This window comes from Euphorbia lathyris, chromosome 10 (assembly GCF_963576675.1).
Source record: "Euphorbia lathyris chromosome 10, ddEupLath1.1, whole genome shotgun sequence".
In the NCBI taxonomy this organism is placed as follows: domain Eukaryota; kingdom Viridiplantae; phylum Streptophyta; class Magnoliopsida; order Malpighiales; family Euphorbiaceae; genus Euphorbia; species Euphorbia lathyris.
The window spans coordinates 66,579,323-66,600,881 of record NC_088919.1 but is presented as its reverse complement, the minus strand read 5'-3'; the positions used below and the strand labels follow the sequence as shown (position 1 = coordinate 66,600,881).

The window sequence follows — 21,559 nt, the reverse complement described above, 5'->3', positions numbered from 1 at the left end:
GACCAACTTAGTAGGTCTAAGGTTGTCTCGAAGATTGACTTGAGGAGTGGGTACCACCAAATTCGTATTCAGACGGCTGATGAGTGGAAGATCGAGTTTCAAGACTCAGGATGGGCTATATGAATGGCTAGTAATTCCATTTAGAATAAACAATGCTCCAAGAACTTTCATGTGGATAATGAATCAAGTGTTTTTCCCGTGATTGAAAAATCTGTGGTGGTGTATTTCTACGAAATTCTTATTCATAGCCAAACGCTAGAGGAGCATGTGAAGCACTTGAGAGTGGTTTTACATTTGTTAAGGACCCATCAATTATACGCTAATGCCAAGACATGTGACTTCGTGATGGAAAGTTTGATATTTCTTGGGTATGTTACGTGGTGAGTGGAGACATAATTCGAGTGGATGAAGAGAAGGCTAGGGCTGTTTAGGAATGGCCAACACTTAAGAATGTGGGGGATATATGTAACTTCCATAGGCTTGCAACATTTTATAGGAGATTCATCCGGAATTTCAGCACTATTGTATCACCCTTGACCAAATGCTTAAAGAAAGGGAGCGGATTCAAGTGAGGTGAAGAGCAAGAAAACAGTTTCGCCTTGATCAAGGAGAAGTTGAGCACGACTTCGGTGATAGCTTTTCCCAATTTTGATAAATTATTTGAAGTTGAATGTGATGCAAGCGAGGTTGGAATCGGTGGAGTGTTGATGCAAGATAGGAGGCTGATGGCCTACTTTAGTGAGAAGTTGTGCGAGACACAAATAGGCTCTAAAGATATGGGAGCACTACCTTGTGGGAAAAGAGTTCATACTCTACACCGATCACCATTCCTTAAGTACTTGGGAAGTTAGAAGCAACTTAGGAGCTCCATGCACAAGATATGGTCCACCTTTATGGATAAGTTCCCATACAAACTTATTCACAAGTTCAGGCAGCAAAACAAAGTAGCAGATGCCCTAAACCGAATGGTGACACTTTTAAAGACATTAGCTTTTGAGGTAGACTGTTTTGAGCATGTGAAATGAGACTACAAAGAGACCCAAACTTTGGGGATATTTGGGAGAATTGTAAAGGACAACTCGGGGATGAATAGTATCACCTACTTAATGAGTACCTCATACGGGGAAACCAACTATTTTTACCATGCATCTTCATCTAGGAGAAAGTAATTCGGGATCTACATGGAGGAAGTTTAGGGGGACACTTTGGGTGAGACAAGACCTACGATATGGTAAGTTCCTGATACTTTTGGCCAAGAATGAGAAGAGATGTGACCTACCTTGTGGAGCATTATTACACTTGTCAAAGTTCCAAGGGTCACTCTACTAATTTGGGATTAAACATGCCACTACCGGTGCCAGATTCCGTATAGGAGGATTTGTCAATGTTCTTTGTGTTGGGTCTACGAAGGATACGAAGGGGCATGGATTCTATCTTTGTGGTGGTGGGCCGATTCTCCAAAATGGTACATTTTATCCCGTGTCGGAAGACTAATGATGCCTCAACTATTGCTAAACTATTATTTTAGGAAGTGGTAAGGTTGCATGGTGTACCAAAGAGTATTCTTTCGAAAATAGATACAAAGTCTCTAAGCCACTTTTGACGTACCTTGTGGGCTCTATTTGATACTATCTTGAAGTTTAGCATAATCGCCCACCCTCAAACTGACGGACAAACCAAGATAGTCAACCGTACTTTAGAAAACCTCTTGAGGAGCAAATGTAAGGTTAAGAAAGACCAAACTGTGATTTAAGAAAGACCATTGTATTCTAGGTTATAGGGATTTACATGATTTTAATTGATCTCCTATAAAATCAAGGTTGGAACTTTATCAATAAGCCGCCTATTTTGGTTAGTTAGATCTTCAAAGTAAAATACTACCAAAGTGTGTCTTCCCTTTCGTCGAAATTAGGCACTACTCCTAATTTTGTTTGGAGGAGTATATGGGATTAAAAAGTTATTCTTTCTCTATGACTTCTTTGGAGGACAGGTAATAGAAAGTTGATATGGATATATGAAGATCTTTGGCTGCCACATAATGATTTGTTTTTGCTCGATCAACTTGTTTGCATGGTCCGTGTATCTGAAATAGAGGTAAACTTCAAATTTTTTTTATACCAGAGGAATCTGAGTCAATTGTGAAAATGTTGATTCTGATATGTCCTTATGAGGAGAAGATCTTATGGATACTACTCTTCAAAAGCATGATACAGTTGTCTAGATTCGTTTACAATATAGAAAGATAGTGTGGAAGGATAGGGAAAACTTTGCAATTTAATTTGGCCTCCAAAGGTAAAAAAAAAAATTTATGTGGAAGTTGTCTTCTGAAGTCTTACTTACTCACTCTCGTCTGAATTTCAAACGGATTAATGTGCCTTTGCAATATGTCCTATGTGATGCGAATGTTGAACACTCCTGACATTTCTTTGGAGATTTTTCTTATGCTATGAGATGTTGGAACCTTATTGGGTTGGATTCGCCATGTCAATATCGAGTATGTCGAAGATTGGTTTTTGCATGTGTGTGTTGGTGCAGATAAAGTTAAGGCTGGTCAAGTGGCAATGGTCCTATATATAGTTTGGCAACAAGGTAATAACTTATCGTGGAATGGAAAGTGTCTCGCCCCAACAGTGGCTCTCAGCATCTCGTAAAAATTTATCCAAGATTGGAAAAATGAGCAAATTGTTCATGCTAACATTACAACTAATGTTGAAGGCAACAATTTGTCTAACGTAGTTCCTCGATGGGAGAGACTATCGACATGGGCATTCAAATATAATTTAGATCCATCTACATTTTTAGGCTAGTTTGTTGTGGTTTGTGAGTTGTAGCGCGAAAGGATGAAGGTCATATGTTCGCATTATTTAGTTCAAGGTTATAAGGGATGTTTGATGCAAAGGTAGTCGAAGTTGTAGCCCTTCGGGATAGTATTTTGTGGGTTGTTTTGCTGCATCTTCATAATGTCCAGTTTGAAGTTGACGTCAAGCTAGTTGCAGATGTTATTTACTCGATGCAGCTTGATCTAACCAGGTTTGGTAGTGTGGTGCAAGAATGTTGAGATATTCTTTCAAACCACAAGACTTTAAAATCGTCTTTATTTCTAGATTAGTGAATTAGATAGCTCATGTTGTTGCTTGACATGCCCGTTTAATGCTAATATTTCTTTTTCTTGTTTTTAGGATTTCTCCAATTTGATTTAATGATACTTCTTTCCTTCTAAAAATAATAATAATTAGCATAATACTAGGAAGCATCGATCCAATCCTCTTTTGCCATATTTTGAATAAGATTTATTAAAGACAAATATTTACACCCCACCACCAAGAAAAGCCTAAAAAGAGCATGATTTACAAAGAAAAGGTGTTATTTATTATATCTATGATTTATCAAATGCATTTTTAATCATGACATATAACTTAGCATTTATTATTTTTAGGAGATGTTGTTTCATTGCGACATTATGAACAACATATAATCATACTTATTTTGAGCTCATTATTGATTTTATCTCCCCAAAGTTCATGTCTACCATCACCATCCAAGAGAGGGACAACATTTTATAAAGTTTAGATGATATAAATTAAAATGATATAATTAATTGTCTAAATTATATGAAAGAATAAAAGAGAATTTTGATAAATTAAAAACTATACTATTTTAAAAACTATATTATTTTAAACAAGATTAGATGATAATGGATTATTACAAGTTAATTCAAGGGTGAATGTAGTATTTTAAACAAATTCAAATGAGTAATATATCATGTCAAGCAAGTTCGGAAGCTAACGAAACATCAGACAATAAGGTTAAAAAATGACCTTTTAACAGAGGTGGAACTATGGAAAACTCCCCCCTCTTCCCCACTCTAGATCTGGAGTTCTTATATTAAATATCTGGTCTTCCGTGTTATTTGGAGGACCCCAAATTCACATTTTGATATGTGTATTGTGGCTCCATTTAATATTTAATACAGTGGGATCTTTTGTAATATGTGTGGATCTTACATATGATAAAATATGTATATGAGGTTCTCCATTTGACATGGAGAACTGGACGCTTATAATAACTTTCCCTAGATATGACATTGGTTTCAGTTGATCATATCTATTGTTTATTATTACTATCACTTATTCATTGTTTAATGTTACTTATTTTTCTTTGGAAATAGCTATCAAAAACTGTTTCTTAAGCTAACCAAACAATTATTCTACTGTTTAGAGTGAAAAATTACAAAAAAAAAAAAAAAAAACGGCCACTAAATTCCAAATGCTAATTGATCTATGGCCAATTATTTAGTATAATTAATGTTAGGTCATCCGTAAATATTTACTTCACCTTGTAAAATTAGGTCACATTGCTTAATTAATGATGATATCACACTAATCTCCACGAATACACGTGGACCAATGGAACACTCCCACCTTCAAATGTAACCACTGGAGACACGTGAGCTAGTAAAATGGGGTCTTAAAGGAAATGCACATTCTGAACCACATTCCACGCAGCGGTTAGCGGAATTACAGACACAATTGTTGTAACTATTATTGGCCTCCTAGTTAAACGGTTTCCACGTTGTCCTCTACTCAAATATGACTTCTTATATAAGTGACAATCACAATCATGATATATATTTTTGGATTGAATTAGAATTTTTTTTAGGATATAAAACTAGCTAGTATTCTATACTTGATTTAGTATATCTCTATATTTTTGGTATCACCAACTTGGAATCTTTATAAATATGCAATATGTAAGCTATGTAATATATGTCTTTGTATAAATAGTGAAAGAAGTAGAAATTATGAGTTGAATGTGGAAAGTTGAATATTCTGTCTATCTTATCCACTCAAAGAAGCTAGTAATATTGGTTCATGCACTAAACTAAACTTGACAATCCATGCATAAATTCATAGAAAAACATTTGAAAAATCTAAATTGAAATAATAAAATAATAAAATAAGACTTAATATATTTGGTGTTGTTATCTATGCTTGATCTGAAACTTCAATTGTCCTTCTAAACTTTCGAAAATTTCAAATGATTTTTATTTTTATGCAACTGCATTCAATAACCCGTTAAGAGAAATAGAATTTGTTGGATGCAACAATTGGAGACAATCCGCTGCTTGTCAAAGTGCTCACCACGTGTCAAAAAAATATCAAAAAAATATCAAATAGATAAATAATTAGGAACCGTTGAAAGTTGACGGGGCGGAAGTTTTGGGGCTATTGAATGCAATTGGACAAGAATATGAGGTTATTGAATGCAATTGGACAAGAATAAAGGGTTACTAAATGTAATTGGATAAGAATAGATTGTCATTTTTGAGCCAATTTCTGTAGTGGACCAATTCGTTAAAATACCTATGAGCCATTTTTTATTAACATAATGACACCGAGCGCACTTATTGCAACCCACGCTCCGCTGCTTTATTTTTGGTACCAACAATTACGAATTGATTTCTCTTACTTGCTGCATCAAAAACTAAATCACAAACTTCTATAAAAAAGAGCGGCTCTATTAAGATTTGTAATATGAATACCTTTATGTTTTGTAGAGATATAAAGGGTCATTCTCGGGTTCCATTTTCTAGTATCGTGATCAAAATGAACTCTCATTTTACGGGAGGCAACCGATGTATTAAGCGAATCAATAATCAATAAACTTGTAACTATAATGAGGTACATTAATATTCCTATGTAAGGAGAAAAATAATGTAACATATATATAAACAAAGAAAATAATTTTGAGATATATCTATCAAACAACAAAAGGAATTAAGACAATAATGGATAAGGATAATATACAATGTAATTTTACAAAAAGCATGTAACTTCTTTCATCTCTCTAGCCCTAGAAAATCCCACATTTGAGAATCTAAAAAAAACTAGTCAAACAACAACTTTCAAAAATGAAAAAAAAATAGTGGAAAACAAGATTTACTCAAAAGTTCTATCTATTGCTACAGATCCAGAATTCACTGACAGTAACAGTCTAGTGTTGTGTTTTTCCGGCCACTAGTATACCCAAGCCCCCCGCCTCACGTTTCTATCTAGTATTATAAGTGACAGATTCAGGATTCACAGACAATGACAGTAGTGCAAGAAGACCTGCCCCTATAAATCCGGAAACTTGAAAACGATCCGTTTATCTACGGATTCAAGAAGACCAATATCATCAATTGATTGATCATCCTCTCCAAAATCATCATCATCAATGGAGATATTCAAATCAAGTGAAAGACAAGGGCTTGTAGAACCACAAACTTTCTCTTCTTCTTCTTCTTCAGTTTTTTGCTTAGTAGAAGGAGAACAAGCTCTAGATCTTGAACTAAAGCTTTCACAGCTCAAAATGACAATAGCATCATCTAAACAAACTTCATCTCCATTAACATTTCTTATTCTCCCCCTTTCAATCGCTCTTTTGAACCCGATTTTCGAGCAATAATCCGCCTGTTCGACATCTTCTACGAAGAAAACTCGATGCGAATTCACCGAAACAGCATCAGAAAACCTGTCTATGTAACTGCAATTATGTTCATCTCTTGATCTTTTATTCCTGCAATCTTCAGTTGAATCAGAAAAGCTACTTAATGCAATCGAAACGAAGTTTTTCGATGTCCCGAAAATGATCTTAGCTAGTTCTTTAGCTATCTTTTCTTTAGCTTCCATATCAACACCTTGAAAGAACAACCAAGTTTCTTCCTTAACATCAATGGAGTTTCTCAATTTCCCTTTCCTTCTCATCATCCCGGACCGACATTGTAAGACCGTACTAGCTATATCTGGAATTACATCTTTCTGCCATGGAACTTTTCTCTCCAATGCATTACATAACATTTTCAAGTTCTCAGCATTGAGCTCCTTGAATTTGTGATGATATTCCATTTCCATTACATCACTGGAGGAAGTAGAATTCGGATTGGAATCGAAATTCGTCGAAAAAGGCGGTCTCCGGGCGTGATCTGTGTGTTCTGGGATGTACATTCTTAAACCCTTGTTAGGGTTTTCTGCATCAATGTTCCAGAAATTTTGTGCCCTAATTGAAGTTTTGGGGGTTTGGTGCAAATTAGGGTTTTGTTGATCATATGAGAAACATGAAGTAGATGAAGAAGGCGAGATTGAAGAAAATGTGATGGTTTTTTCTGAAGAATGGATTGAATTGCAATATGAATTCCATTTTCTGCAAAGATCTTTGATTGAGACACTAGCCTGGAAGATAAATAAAACAAAATGTAACATTAATAATCCGAGAAATTTTATTATATGTCTCACGCACTACATCACGCGTCAAGCCAATAGGTCAATGTCACGTAAACATTCAATTATTAGCTTGGGGGTTGGATGACGTATTGCTCTAGACACCTGACAGATCAAAAGAAAGATGCATATCGCTTTATTTGAGATGATTGATGTTAAGAAATAAATGTGTACAAGTAGCATCAATTGATTGATCGGGTCTCTAGAGCATTTAAATAAAACAAAATGTAACATTAATGATCCGAGAAATTTTATTATATGTCATTCGCGCGTCAAGCCAATAGTTCAATGTCACGTAGTCAATAATTTATTGAATAAAATGTAATGTAACATTCAATTATTAGCTTGGCGGTTGGATGACGTATTACTTTGGACACCCGACCGATCAAAAGAGAGATGCATACTGCTTTATTCGAGATGATTGATGTTAAGAAATAAACGTGTGCAAGTAGCATCAATTGATTGATCGGGTGTATTGTTACGAGAAATTTTATAATGTGATTAATTACCTGATTAAGATTGCCTAATTTGTTCTCATTTTTGTATTGTTGAAGCCATAGAGGAAGAGTAGAAGTTGTTGAGTCACTATTGCTAGTGCTAGTTTGCAAGTTTTGAACTTCAATTTCAAATTTGGCTTTGCAATCAACACAACAACTCAATTGATTTTGTTCTTCTTGTTCTTCTTCTTCACCTTCAAGTATAATCCAACCATTTTGATTTACTTTATTGCTTGTGGACTGACTTTGTATTGTTTCACTGAAAAAAGAAAAGGAAAAAGATGAAATAAAGCAAAATGAAAATGAAAACATTAGGCTAAAACTGACTTTAAAACGTCATCTCACAAAGAATAAAACTGTCACAGGACTCACTGTCGTCTGTTGAGACATGTAAAATGGGTGGTCTATAATGCTTTCACATGACAGAGAACAACTCGCTACATGTCATCTAACCACTGATTATATGAGGGATTGTCTAAGAATAACTGTTGCTAAATTTATGTTCTGATCGCCATATTTAAATGATCTATCAAAATATTAAGTTAAAAAGTAGTTGTTATGTTACTGTTACTGTTACAACAGCTTTTGTTTTCATGTAACGTAATTCACATGATACTATCAAACGTTTAAATGACCATATATCTAAATATATCATATCTAGCTCTCTTTTCTATATAAAAAAGCATCAAAATATTGCTCATTTTAGGACATAAAATTATACTTTTTCCATGAATAGGAAGAAACATTAAGTTGGAACTTAAATTTTAAGTAACCAAAAGGAAAAGGAAAAAGAAAAAGAACAACTTTATTTCACTTATTCATGGTTTATTATATCCTTTTATCTTTTTGTTTTTAAATTATAAAGAACAACAAAAAAAAAAAAAATCAACTTGGGAAATTCTACATTACTCTAGAAGTACAGTAGAAATTCTCACCGAAATATTTGATTACGTACCTATCGATGATGAAGAAATTCAAAACCCAAAAAAAAAAAAAAGGAATTGAACTTAAAAAATTCTACATACTCCAGAAGTATAGTAGAAATTCTCACCGAAATGTTTGATTACGTACCTGTCGATGATGAGACTTAAGCGTAAACTCCCGGCGGGAATTGTGATGGGATGAAGTCCCCAAACATTCTCTAATGAAGGATGACTTGATTTACACTTGATGTAAGTTTGAAAAGTTGCAATTCCCATAAGCCAAAATTTTCCATTACTTTCACTAATTCCACAACTCAATTTCCCTAGCTCCATAATCATATGCTCAATTGGACACAAAAAGTTGCTACTTTTCTCCCTATACTCAATAACCCATTTGAGATCTCCTAAATTCAAGACTACCCCTTTACTCAAATAGCTTCTAATCAATCTCTTAAGATCCTCAATCTTTTGGTCAACCTCAACCCTAGAAAGTTGACCAAAAGAAGATAGAGAAAATTGGATAAACTTAACTTCTCTCAAAGATTCACAAACATCTCCTTTACTAATCTTTTCCATCACTCCTTTAATCACACTTTCAATACTTTCAACACACTCTCCAACAATCACAAGACCATGTTTTCTTCTATTCTTCAAATGATCCAAAACACACATCACATCTTCATTATTCCTAATTTGATCCAAAGAAGGGGAATTTTGGGAACAAATTTCCAAAGAAACAACTTGTTCAACATTGCTTTTAACTTGAGTACTTGAAAACCCAGCTTCTCTCATAACTCTACTAACACTAGGATCATCTAAGATAGAAATAATAAGCTGCTCAAGCTCAATCTTGACAGCAAGAAGAGGCTGTTGCTGGTTTTCGATCGAGCCGCGGCGTTGATGAGCCTGAGCACGTTTAAAAGCAGCAACCAAAGCATTAGAGATGGAAGGGAATTGATGGGAGTGATGAGAAGATAAGATAGGAGATGAAGTTGAAGCAGGTAAACGGTTAAGAGCAACATTGAAACAAAGTTCTAGGGCTTTACATTGAAGAGGGTGAGAGTGAGATTGAAGACAAGCTGTTCTAAGTAAACCAGTAGAAGAAGAGAGCATAGTGTTGGCTACATGAAGAGGTGTCACCTGAGCGTGGCCGCGCCGTCTAGCGAGAGTTACTGCTTGTTTAACGACGGATGCCGCCTCCGGAGTGAGAGATTGTTGCACTGTGCAACCACCGGCTCTCATGTTTTGGGGTGAAAGAAGAAGAGAGAGAGTGAAAGTGAGTGAAATTGAGTGAAAGTGTGTGAAAGAAATAGAAAGTGAGTGAAATGCCTTACTTGTAGGTGAGGTTTTGAGGGAGGAAAAGTAGAATTTGTAGTGGAAAGTGGAATGCATGTGGTGACAAGAGGGAGGGAGGAATGCGCCAGTATCAAAGGCAATTCAGCTTTTTTTCTTTCTCTTCTTTCATAAAAGATAGGGTAATTAATTTACTATTCCCTGTATTTTCATAAAACACACTGTTTAGTCTCTGTGTTTTGAAAAACACACGGCAAGGTCCCTAACCTTTTTCTCAGTGAACTGTTTAGTCCTTCCGTTTGTTTGTTAGATTTTTTACCGTTTATGAATTCGGAAATGACTAAATTACCCTCTACTATTTACTGTTAAAGAAGGATATAGTCAAACAAGAGGAAGACAAGCAATAACTTAAAATTTGAATTCAAAATTTACCTTCAAATTTCAGAAGAGGAAATCCAATTTAGAAGAAGAAGCTATTTGTATGGAGACTAAGAAAAAGAACACAGACCCAATGCTTACGAATCTGAACGATTAAGAAGAAAATCAAGAAGAAAAGACTCAAAGTTGATTTCGGATGCAGTAGAGTCTAAAGGAAAGGAAAATAAAGGAAAAGAAGAAGACTCAAAGTTGATTTCAGATAATGATCTTATATATTTGATTTTGTAGTAAAGGGTAGTTAAGACATTACATTTTTTTTATTTTAAATAGATTTTGACTCAAATCCAAATTGACTCACGGAATCTTCATGAGATTCTAACGGTATGGACTAAACTGTTCAGCGAGAAAAACGTTAGGGACTAAACAGTTCATCGAGAAAAAGGTAAGGGACCTTACCGTGTGTTTTTAAAAATACAGAGACTAAACAGTGTGTTTTGTTCAAATATAGGGACTAATAAATTAATTACCCTAAAAGATATATATGGACATAGTTTTCCTAAGTGGGTCTGTTTTCTCTTTCTTTCTCTTTTATGTTGCACCCTACCTAGTTATGTTCCTATATTAAATAAGATTAAGCTACAATCAAAAAAATCTTAACATATAATATAAATAAGGATAATCACCTTTGCTTTTTAACTCCATATATATCTACTAGTTGCTATAGCTACTACTTCTTTTTGAACCTAAATTAACCCACATGAAAGCATCATATGATAAGCCAATAAGGATCTTTGCTTCTCAATAGTGTGTGATGTTAATTGAGAAATTTTGTAAGACTCTCTTACATGTTATTTATACTCCAATTATTTCATTTGGAGTGGTATAATAAGGAGTTTAAGGAGTCCTAACATTGTTATAGTTGTATTTATTTGTATTAGGAGTTGCATACTATAGCGTTTCGGCTAAGTCGTGTCTATCTATAGGTGTGTTATTGTGTTGATTAATAAAAGAGAAGAAGTTATTATCGCATGGTATTAAGCATTAGCTGATTTCTTGATCGAAATCTTAAATGATAAGATGATAGTTCTGTCTCAAAAGACGTGCGGGAAGTTTTTGTAGATGGAAGTTCTAACAAGGAAAGGTGTTGGTGACGACGTTTGTGTAAAAGGCCCCGAGCGAATTACGTTAAGTATGTTGCATCACTCGGTTTTTCAACACCAAACAACGCAGCAGAGTAGGAGGCATCAGTGGCGAATACAGGATTAGTTAGTTGGGGGGGCCGATTTTATGCGTGCGTTCGGGAATTTTTTTTTTTTTTTGCTAATTCGAACTTGCTTAATTTTTTTGTATATATCCGTGTTATAATTTGAATGGTCAAGAACCAATTTTAAGGAGACCTAAGAGACCAAAAAAATTAGAAATTTGAATTTATGGAGGCCTAACAGGCCAAAAAAAATTAAAAATTTGGATTTAGAATGGCCTAACAAGCCAAAAAAAATATATTAGAAATTTGGATTTATAAAGGTCTAACAAGCCAAAAAAAATTAGAAATTTGGATTTATGTAGTGCCTAATAGGTCTAAAATATTGAAATTTTAAATTTTGGACAAGCCAAACACGTAATGGGATATATTTAATTTTTTTATTAGTTCAATACTAGTTTCTAAAAAAAATTATAACATTTTTATATTTTTTTATTTTAAGTTTTAAAATTTTAATTTAGAAATTAAGTTGTTTGAGTCTCAAAAATAAGAAATTAATTTTTTTAATGGAAAAGAAATAATAAAAATGAGTTCAAAAGTGTTATGAAAATAAATAAATTAATTAATAATGGTAACATAGTTTTATAATTATTGAAAAATAAAATTTAAATAAATAAACACTTTCTAAAATAAATTGAGGTTAGGGGGAATTAAACCTAGGACCTTTTAAAAAGAAACAAGTGTTTTAACCATCTCATCTACCTTTAAACAATGAAATATTACTACACAAAGTGTATATACACTAATATTTGGGGAGGCCGAAACTACTCGTGACCATGGTGGTTTCGACGGCCGGAGGGGCCCGGGCCCCCCAGGCCCCCCTGTATACGCCCCTGGGAGGCATTGCTTGAAGGCATTCGGATATTGAACGTCATAGAGATAGACTAAGAAATTCTGAAAAGCGACTCAAAGCTTGTAGTAAGTCAGATGACCGGCAGCTACGAGGCAAAGGGTGCTTCAATGAATCAATATCTGGCTTCAGTCAGGTAACTCAAGGTTGAAGGTCAGCAAGAAGGACGAAACCTTGAGATGAGGCGCATTCCGAAGGAAGAAAATTGTTAGGCGAACCACTTGGCTAAAACTGCAACGACCCGAATGGGTCAAGAATCTGTCCTTGCCAAGTCATAACCATTCAACAACTAATCATCCATAAAGACATAATGGCTCTAGATTTGACAACTAAATGGTATTACTCATTTACTCATATTTGACTCCAGGAACCTGATAGGGGTCGAAAACTCCTTAGGTACGGTTTTTAGGATAGTTTTGATTAGTTTTCGTTTAATAAGCGAGCATTTCTCGCACTTTTATCCATGTGTACGTATTATTTATTTTTAGTACATATTTTATTTACTTTTGTAGTTTCTAACCGTTTTTTATTGTTTTCAGGTAAAATATTGCCAAAATAGCACACACGTGAACTTCACCATATTTATTTCGGGTAATTGATCCACCAAAGGTCACACCAAAAGGAGTTTTTACTCAAATCTAATGACTGGTGGGTCAATTTAGCCTTTGGACTAATGTTTTTTGGAGTTTAGGTGCGTGTACAGGTTAAACGGGATCAAATTCGGGTTGAAATCGTGCCTCGGGAACCCTCGAGAGTCGCTCGACGAACTGGGCATCACTAGCCCGTCAAACTGGCCTCTGCATGCCAGCTCGACGAGCTGGCCTGCGGGAATCATCATTTTAGCTGATTCCCGGCCCCACGTCTTCGCCCCCACTCTTGCACCTGCATTGGGAAACAAGTTACACTAGGTTTAGACACGAAACTACAACTATAAATAGAACATTGTATCATTGTATTCAATATCTTTAGTTTGTGTAAAAACCCTAACCCTACCTTGAAGAATCCTCCTCCTTCCTCCGTCTGCCATTGAAGAACACCAACATCCGTGCTCCAAGAGGATTATCCAAGGCTTCTATCCTACAGTTGCATCCATTACAATTGTTTCAGGTTGACTACATGCCCACACAATTGACTGACAATCACGTGAACCTCAGTTCCGATTTAGGATCTACAACTTAATCACCCTATAAATAACGGGTACACATTAGACTAAAAGGTATTCAATTCATTCATATTGCTTACCTAAACTACATACTTTTCGGTACCATTCTCCTTGATGACTTCAACATCGGAGCGCGATCGTCGATCTCCCATTTCTTCTTGATCCATGTATTTAAAGAATCCCAGCAAGCTCAACTCAGATTATACCACACTCAATAATATTCACCATTTTCAAAGTATTGAAAAAAAAATCTAATGAAAAAAGTAACTAGTCTTAACATATAAGTATGATATGTATTCTTTTATAATTAATCCATGAAAATGTAGAAATTTATGGATTAATTATAATGAAGGAAAAAACAATATAAAAATATAAAAATCAAAAGAGGGAATAAAAAGAAAATGGGGACTAATCTATAGTGTACGATTTTCTTCCTTCCGGACTTGAAAACTATGGAATAAAGGTACATTTTCTATTCATAGCTTCCTTTTCTTTTTCTTTGCTTTTCTTTTTTACCATAAGTATAAAAGCATCCTATCTAAGGTCTTTAATTTAAGGGTAATTAATTTATTAGTCCCCATATTTTGATAAAATATACTATTTAGTCCCTGTATTTTCAAAAACACACGGTAAAGTCCCTAACGTTTTTTTCGGTGAACTGTTTAGTCCCTAACGTTTTTCTCGGTGAACTGTTTAGTTCGTGCCGTTAGACTCTGATGAAGATTCTGTTAGTCAATTTGAATTTGCGTTCTTCTTTTCCTTTATTTTTCTTTCCTTTAAACTCTAATGCATCTGAAATCAACTTTGAGTGTTCTTCTTCTTGATTTTTTTCTTAATCGTTCAAATTCGTAAGCATTGAGTCTGTTCTTTTTCTTGTTCTCCATACAAATAGCTTCTTCTTCTAAATTGGATTTCCTCTTCTGAAGTTTGAAGGTAAATAGTAAAAGGTAATTTAGTCATTTCCGACGTCATAAACGGTAAAAAATCTAACAAACAGACGGAAGGACTAAACAGTTCACTGAGAAAAAGGTTAGGGATCTTACTATGTGTTTTTGAAAATACAGAGACTAAACAATGTGTTTTGTCAAAATATAGGGACTAATAAATTAATTACCCTTAATTTAATTTTGTTACATTAAACATTCCGATCTTTTATTTTTTATCACATTAGACTCTTGATTATCAGAAAAATCGAAGATTTTAGCATAAAACTCGATTAACAGAGTGTTATTCATTTCATTTATATTCGAAATAATTTTTAGGACTCCCTTTTCATGCATTCATTGCCATGCCATTTAATTCAAGGTCGGCTCTAAGGGTGTGCATGAAGCGCGACCGCACAAAGCTTCCAATTAGTAGGGATACGATAAAGATTCTTGTGATATTGATGGTCACGATTTGTTTTAAGAGAAACAATTTACGAACTATTTTACAAAAGAGGAAAAAATATTGAGCCATTATTTATTTGAAACAATTTGATTGTTTTCTAAATATATTTATTGTTTATAATAAGATATTAATCATTGATTATACCAATAGTGTGCATCTAGAAAAAAAATTCAAAATTAAAGATACTTTGAATTATACTTACTATTAACCATGTTATAAGAAAAATTAAATGAATTACATTTATTATGTATTGAACATTATTTACTTCAACCTAATTAGTGATTTTATTTAAAAAGAATTGCAAAAAAGTATTTATTTTTACTTTATTTTATGTAATCAAATTCTAAATATTGTATCTTGGGTTAAGGTGCAAAAATACTCGTAACGTTTTGGGTCAGGAGCAATTTTACCCCTAACGTTGGAAGCCAAGAGCAATTTTACCCCTAACGTTGATAAATTTGGTCAATTTGAGAAATAATTCATCAAACTGTCTTCTCGGTAATGAATCTTATCATCTATACTTCACATGTGCGTCATTTTATCAGTAACAAATTACAAACATATGTTGGGATGAGAAAAAAATAAAATATATACTATCTTTTATACGAATTAGACAAAAAAAATTCAAAAAATTCACCGAATTTATAAATATTAATCTCAAATTCTATTATTAAATTATAAAGAACATAAAATCCTTTTTTTAGAATGAATTGATATGCAATTTGTGCAAAATAAATAACAAAAATATTTGTATTTTTGCACCAAGGTCAAGAGCAACCCTGATTACATTCCATACACCAAGAGCAACCCTGATTACAAAATATTCGGAATCTCAAAAGCAACCCTGATTACATTCCATACACGAAGGTTAGATTCAGAATTGACTGGCATGTATGCTTGAGGTGCTATTTCGTGATTTATGAATGTTCAATTAATATAAAATCTCGATCCTTTATGAAATTTTTAATATTTTTTGGTGATCAGTGAATGCTCAAATCCCACTACGCCCTAAATCTGGGCTAGCCACACATATATATCAATTGCATTGAGGATTAAGAAAGAAGGTACTCATAAAATAGAAAGAAAAAAAAAATATTCCCTCATTTTCTCTCTCTAGATCTATCTATCTATCTATCTATCACCATTATTTGATAAAAGGTTGTGGAGCTTTTTGACCCCTCCTCTATCTATTTTCTTGCCTGCAAAAATGACCCAAACAAATCATCAAATCATAATATTTATACCTATAACTAACTCTTCTTGTCCCAACAACCCAATCCTTTTCTTTTATAATATATATTCCAATTATTAAAAAGATATCCACTTTGTGTAACTTAAAAGGAAAAAAAGAAAGAAATTATTTGATGTGCATACTTAATCAAAGCCTTAGCATTTGAATGAATAAATGTTTCATTCAAGATCATAAAAGTTTTGTGTATTAATATCCATTGTCAGGGCGGATGCAGGATAAAGTTAGAGAAAACCCAAATTTTGAAGGAGGTTGTTGACTGGATTGGAGACCAACTGGGGATTTTGACTGAGCTAAAATCATTCACTCACTATACTAAAATATATTTTTAGACTGGTTGGCTGGTCAAAGCTACGCAATCATAGTATCGGTTCGCCCTATCCATTATTAAGAAGGTTTAATACACAAATAACCCCCTGAACTTGTCCAACTGTTGCAACTGTCCCCCCCCACCCCTCCCCCAATTTTCAATTGTAACAACTTACCCCTCAAACTTGTCCAATTGTAAAACATAACCCCAAATTGGGATTTTTTTTACCCCGTACTTGAAGCAACCATAAAAACGTTTCTCCGGATTCGTATCACGCCATGAAATCTTCAATGGAGCTATTTCTCCACATAAACATCTTTTCACCCCCATAATATCTCAAAACTTTGAATCCAGAAATCACTCAAAAACAATAGGAATAACAAAAATAAGAAGAAAAAGAAAAATTGAGGATTTTTGATTTACCGTTAGGTTGAAGAATTGGGGATTTGTTTGCTTAAATATTGATTTTTTTGGGTCCAAAGATCTGATTATCACATTCCACGAGCGTTGCAGCTCTTATAATCAGACAAGTTTGAGGGGTTATGTTTTACAATTGGATAAGTTTAAGGGGTAAGTTGTTACAATTGAAAGTTGGGAGGAGGGGACAATTGCAATATTTGGACAAGTTCAGGGGGTTATTTGTGTATAAGGCCTATTAAGAATGACTCAAAAGTCTAGTTGGATGGAAGTAATGAAAACTCAAGTTGAAAACACTTATAAGATAATGTATTTCCCTTGCTTCCTCTTTAATCTCCTCGAAGACAAAGAAGCGGATTGTTGTCATTCGTTCATCTGCTAAATCAAAATATAGAAGTTTAGCTTCTACATGTGGTGAACTTAAGTGGATATCTTACCTCCTCACAGTTTTTTATTCTCCACTTCAACTTACTATATCTTGGTTTCATGTGACAGTTAAACCGCTACTGTTATAGCTAAAAATCATGTTCCCAATGAAACTACCAAACATATTGAGATTGATCAACACTATGTTAGAAAATGTCGCAATCAAGGCTTCATCAAATTAACTCACATTTCAACTCATCTACAGATTGCAAACATTTTTACTAAAACTCTCAGTCATTCTCAAATGCTTCCTATCTTATCCAAGATGAATCTTCGTGATTTTCACTTGCTTCTTCTTGAGGGGAAAATATTGGCATATGACACTTCTTTAGAATTTCATTTAGTTTCACTTAATTTCAGTTAATTTCAGATTATGTCTAGAAGATGTCAGTTCAGTCAAGCTCACATGTTTCTATTAGTTAGTTTGTAACAGAATTAACGCCTCCCTTTCATAACTAATTCCAACACTTCTTTATTGCTTGTAATTAGTTATAAATAACTATAAAACTTCTTTAGAGAATTCAAATATTATAATTGAATTATTTTCTTTTATAAGTTCATACACTTTTCATAAAAGAGTATCCTATTTTAATTATTTGGGGAAAAAAAACTACATGACATGGTCATTAATTATGCCTAAAAAGCAACAAGTAATGGGCTCTAAAGAAATTATCAATATAGACAAAATTCAAAACACATAAACCTCGAGTACAACATCATCTTTTATATATAGGTCCACATTTTTATCAAACAATTAACCATTATATCTTTACATATACATATAGTTAAATAACTTTATTAAATTAAGGTTAAATTATAATATTATTATATAATCATATAATCTCACTATTTAACAAGACCGTCTGAACCGTCTAGGCACGCGGAATTGAGTCTGCTCCGTTTTTCTCCGACTAGTCCTTCTAAGTGTTTTTTCTTGTCCCTAGACGATTTTCAGCCACCTGGGCTCCGTCTTGACCGCCTAAACACCGCTTAACCAAAGATAAACGAAAATAGTTTTTATTATGAATTTATTTTTGGCCTAATACTCCTCCGGCCCCTTTAACTTGTCCAAATTGGTCATTTTACCCCCTCAACTTATCGAATGTCCTATTTACCCCCTTTAACTCCATAAAAGTGGTATTTCTCACCCCCTCAACTTGTCCATTTATCCCCCCAACTCATAGAATATCCTATTTACACATTTAACTTCATAAAAGTGGTATTTCTCACCCCATCAACTTGTCCATTTACCCCCTCTCCAACTCATAGAATGTCCTATTTACCTCCTTAACTTCATAAAAGTGGTATTTCTCACCCCTTACAATCCGACATCGAGGCCTAAATTGATACATTTTTTAAACGTTAAACGAGGCCTAAATTGATACATTTTTTAAACGTTAAACCTATATTGGTGCTATTTTGTACGTGGAACCTAAATTGATACTTTTCCAAAATCATAGGCCTATTTTGGTGCATTTTCCCTACATATAATGTCTTTAAGTGGTTTATATTAATGTTCTTGTTTTTTTATAAAAAAAAGTTCTTGTTATTTGTATCTTTTATTCATTCTTTCTCTTTTCAACTTTTTTTGCTAGTTAAATTTTGATTATCTAATTATTGTAATACAATATTATTATAATAAACACATGAAGGATCGATATAATTATCAAATTAAAACAAAATAAAAAGTTGATATTAAAAATATATATTTTCAAACTCATTTGAATAAGTGCTATTAATTTTGCACTATAAAGGGGTAAGAAATACCACTTTTATGGAGTTAAGGGGTAAATATGATTATAAGGGGTGAGAAATACCACTTTTATGGAGTTAAGGTGGTAAATAGGACATTCGATGAGTTGAGGAGGGATAAAATGACTAATTTGGACAAGTTGAGGGGGTGGAAAATACCATTTCTATGGAGTTAATGGGGTAAATAGGACGTTCGATAAGTTAGAGGGGTAAAATGACCAATTTGAACAAGTTAAGGGGGCTGGAGGAGCATTAAGCCTTTATTTTTTGCTTTAATATATTTCACTTTTGAGTTGTTTCAATGATATTGTTACTGATATATTTATGTTTGCATATTTTTAAAGATATATATTACAAATATACGTATTTTTCTATATTAAATAATTTTATATTATTATTTTTAGATTGTATAATGCATATTTTAATTGAATTTGTATAAAAATGAGATGATTTTTGAGGAAGTGACAATTTAGGCTCCACGTACAGAATAACACCAATATATGCTTAACGTTTAAAAAAGAATACCAATTTAGGCCTCGATAACACAACGTGAAATGTCATTCATATTACTCTGATTAAATTCTATCAATTGTACGTGGAAAGAGAAATCGGAACTTAATTGAGTAATATGAATGACGTGTCATATTTCGTTATCAATGCCTAAATTGGTACTTTTTTTTAAACGTTAAACCTACATTGGTGTTATCTTGTACGTGGAGCCCATATTTATAATTTCTCAAAAACCTTAGCACTATATTGGTACCTTATCCCTATAAAATTTGTTGATTAACAAATAAAAAATACAAATCTGATTAATCCCTGAGGCCCTTATCTGCCCAACTAGCGCCTAGTATCTCTTACAACTATGTATAAACTACCTACCTCATATAATTTTTTATTCTAACTATCTGGTATCCTAGGCTGATAGCTCAGACTAATCCAGATTCTAGCTGAGTAGGTCCTTCTCGGAAGGCAAAACTCTCCTATCAAGTATTTTAATCACACAACTGCATTCCCATCTCCAAAATTCGATCCCTGGTTGGATGATTAAGCTAATCCAATACCTTAACCATCTAAACCACATGACCACTCATATAATTCATTAAATTAATCATTGAGCTTATAAAGCTGTTTAATCTATGAGGTCATTGTCCGTCCGACTAGCGTCTTTTACAACCTTGTATAAACTAACTACGTCATATAATTTTTGTTCTAACTATCTGGTAACCTAGACCGACAACCTACACTAATTCAGATTCGAGCTGGGTAGATCCCTCTAAACTCTCGTATTAAGTATTTTAATCATACAACTGCATTCCCATCTCCAGGATTCAATCCCTGTTTAGATGATTAAGCTGATCCAGTACCTTAATCACCCGAACTCATATAATTAATTAAATTACTCATTATTTGTTCATCTTCTTTCTTCTTCATCTATGTGGAAAATTTTTGCTTTGTAAGTGGCCCATGAAGATGAAGGTCCATGGTGTTATTATATTCCCTAGCTATAGCAAGCATGCTTGTGCATAGAAAGGAGAGAAAATATATACCACACCACTACTTAATCTATCTATGTTTTATTTCGAGATCAATATGTTGTAACACCATATCCAATACTATTTTATTTTATACTATGCTTTTTATTTAGTTTCTTATTTTATTTTATACTATGCTTTTTATTTAGTTTTTTTTTTCTACACATCAAACGAGAGATTTCCCTTTCATTCTTCAATCATCTTTTCCCCTTTTTTCCACCTTGAGTCTTGTTTATTTTGTTAAAGTTAATTAAGGTTTAACCCTTTAATTATAGGGTCAAGTACTCAGAGGAATCTAATCCAAAGTAGAAAATAATATAATCTAATAGAAAAAAAGGGTAAATTACATCCATGGCCACTGAATTTTACACATTTTAACATTATGGCTACTGAACTTCAATTCTTAACAGTATGACCACTGAACTTTACACTTTTTTAACACTGGTGGTCACTTAACACCTCAAAATGACCATTGACGGTCTCAAAATAAAAAATTCGAAGAGTTAATGATATTCTAAGGAATTTTAATTCTTAAAAAATTTCGTTTTGAGGTCATTTAGGTGTTATTTGGTTAGGAGAGAGAGTAGGCTCTAAAAAATGTGATTTTGGTAACCTAAAAAATATGGTTCTGGTAAATGCCGTTATGAATGACTTTAATTCTTGAATATTTTCATTTTGAGGTCGTTACAGTCATTTTGAGGAGTTAGTTAAAGTTGAGTGGTCACCAGTGATAAAAAGTGTAAAGTTCAGTAGCCTACCATTAAGAATTGAAGTTCAATGGCCACAATGTTAAAATGAGTAAAGTTCAGTGGCCATAGGTGTAATTTACCTAGAAAAAAAAATGATAACACAACTAGA

The 21,559-nt window shown here is 33.5% G+C and overlaps 1 protein-coding gene across 1 annotated transcript; it reads right to left on the bottom strand.

Annotated features, from left to right (window-relative positions):
* Window positions 1-5,814: 5,814 nt before the first annotated feature.
* Window positions 5,815-10,159, bottom strand: LOC136208344 (protein SMAX1-LIKE 3). The gene is made up of 3 exons (XM_065999173.1): window positions 8,828-10,159; window positions 7,769-8,015; window positions 5,815-7,211 (listed from the first exon to the last, which is right to left on the bottom strand). Exons 1-3 carry the CDS (start codon window positions 10,069-10,071, stop codon window positions 6,117-6,119), a joined length of 2,586 nt encoding a protein of 861 aa, XP_065855245.1. The 5' UTR covers window positions 10,072-10,159; the 3' UTR covers window positions 5,815-6,116.
* Between the last annotated feature and the right edge of the window lie 11,400 nt (window positions 10,160-21,559).

What these genes read in the sequence shown, in the direction of transcription:
- LOC136208344 (XM_065999173.1), bottom strand. Translation starts at nt 10,071, where the DNA reads ATGCATTCCACTTTCCACTACAAATTCTACTTTTCCTCCCTCAAAACC. An exon ending in TTAAGTCTCATCATCGACAG is followed by an intron (nt 8,016 to 8,827) that starts GTACGTAATCAA and finishes TTCTTTTTTCAG; the next exon opens with TGAAACAATACAAAGTCAGT. An exon ending in AATTAGGCAATCTTAATCAG is followed by an intron (nt 7,212 to 7,768) that starts GTAATTAATCAC and finishes TTTATCTTCCAG; the next exon opens with GCTAGTGTCTCAATCAAAGA.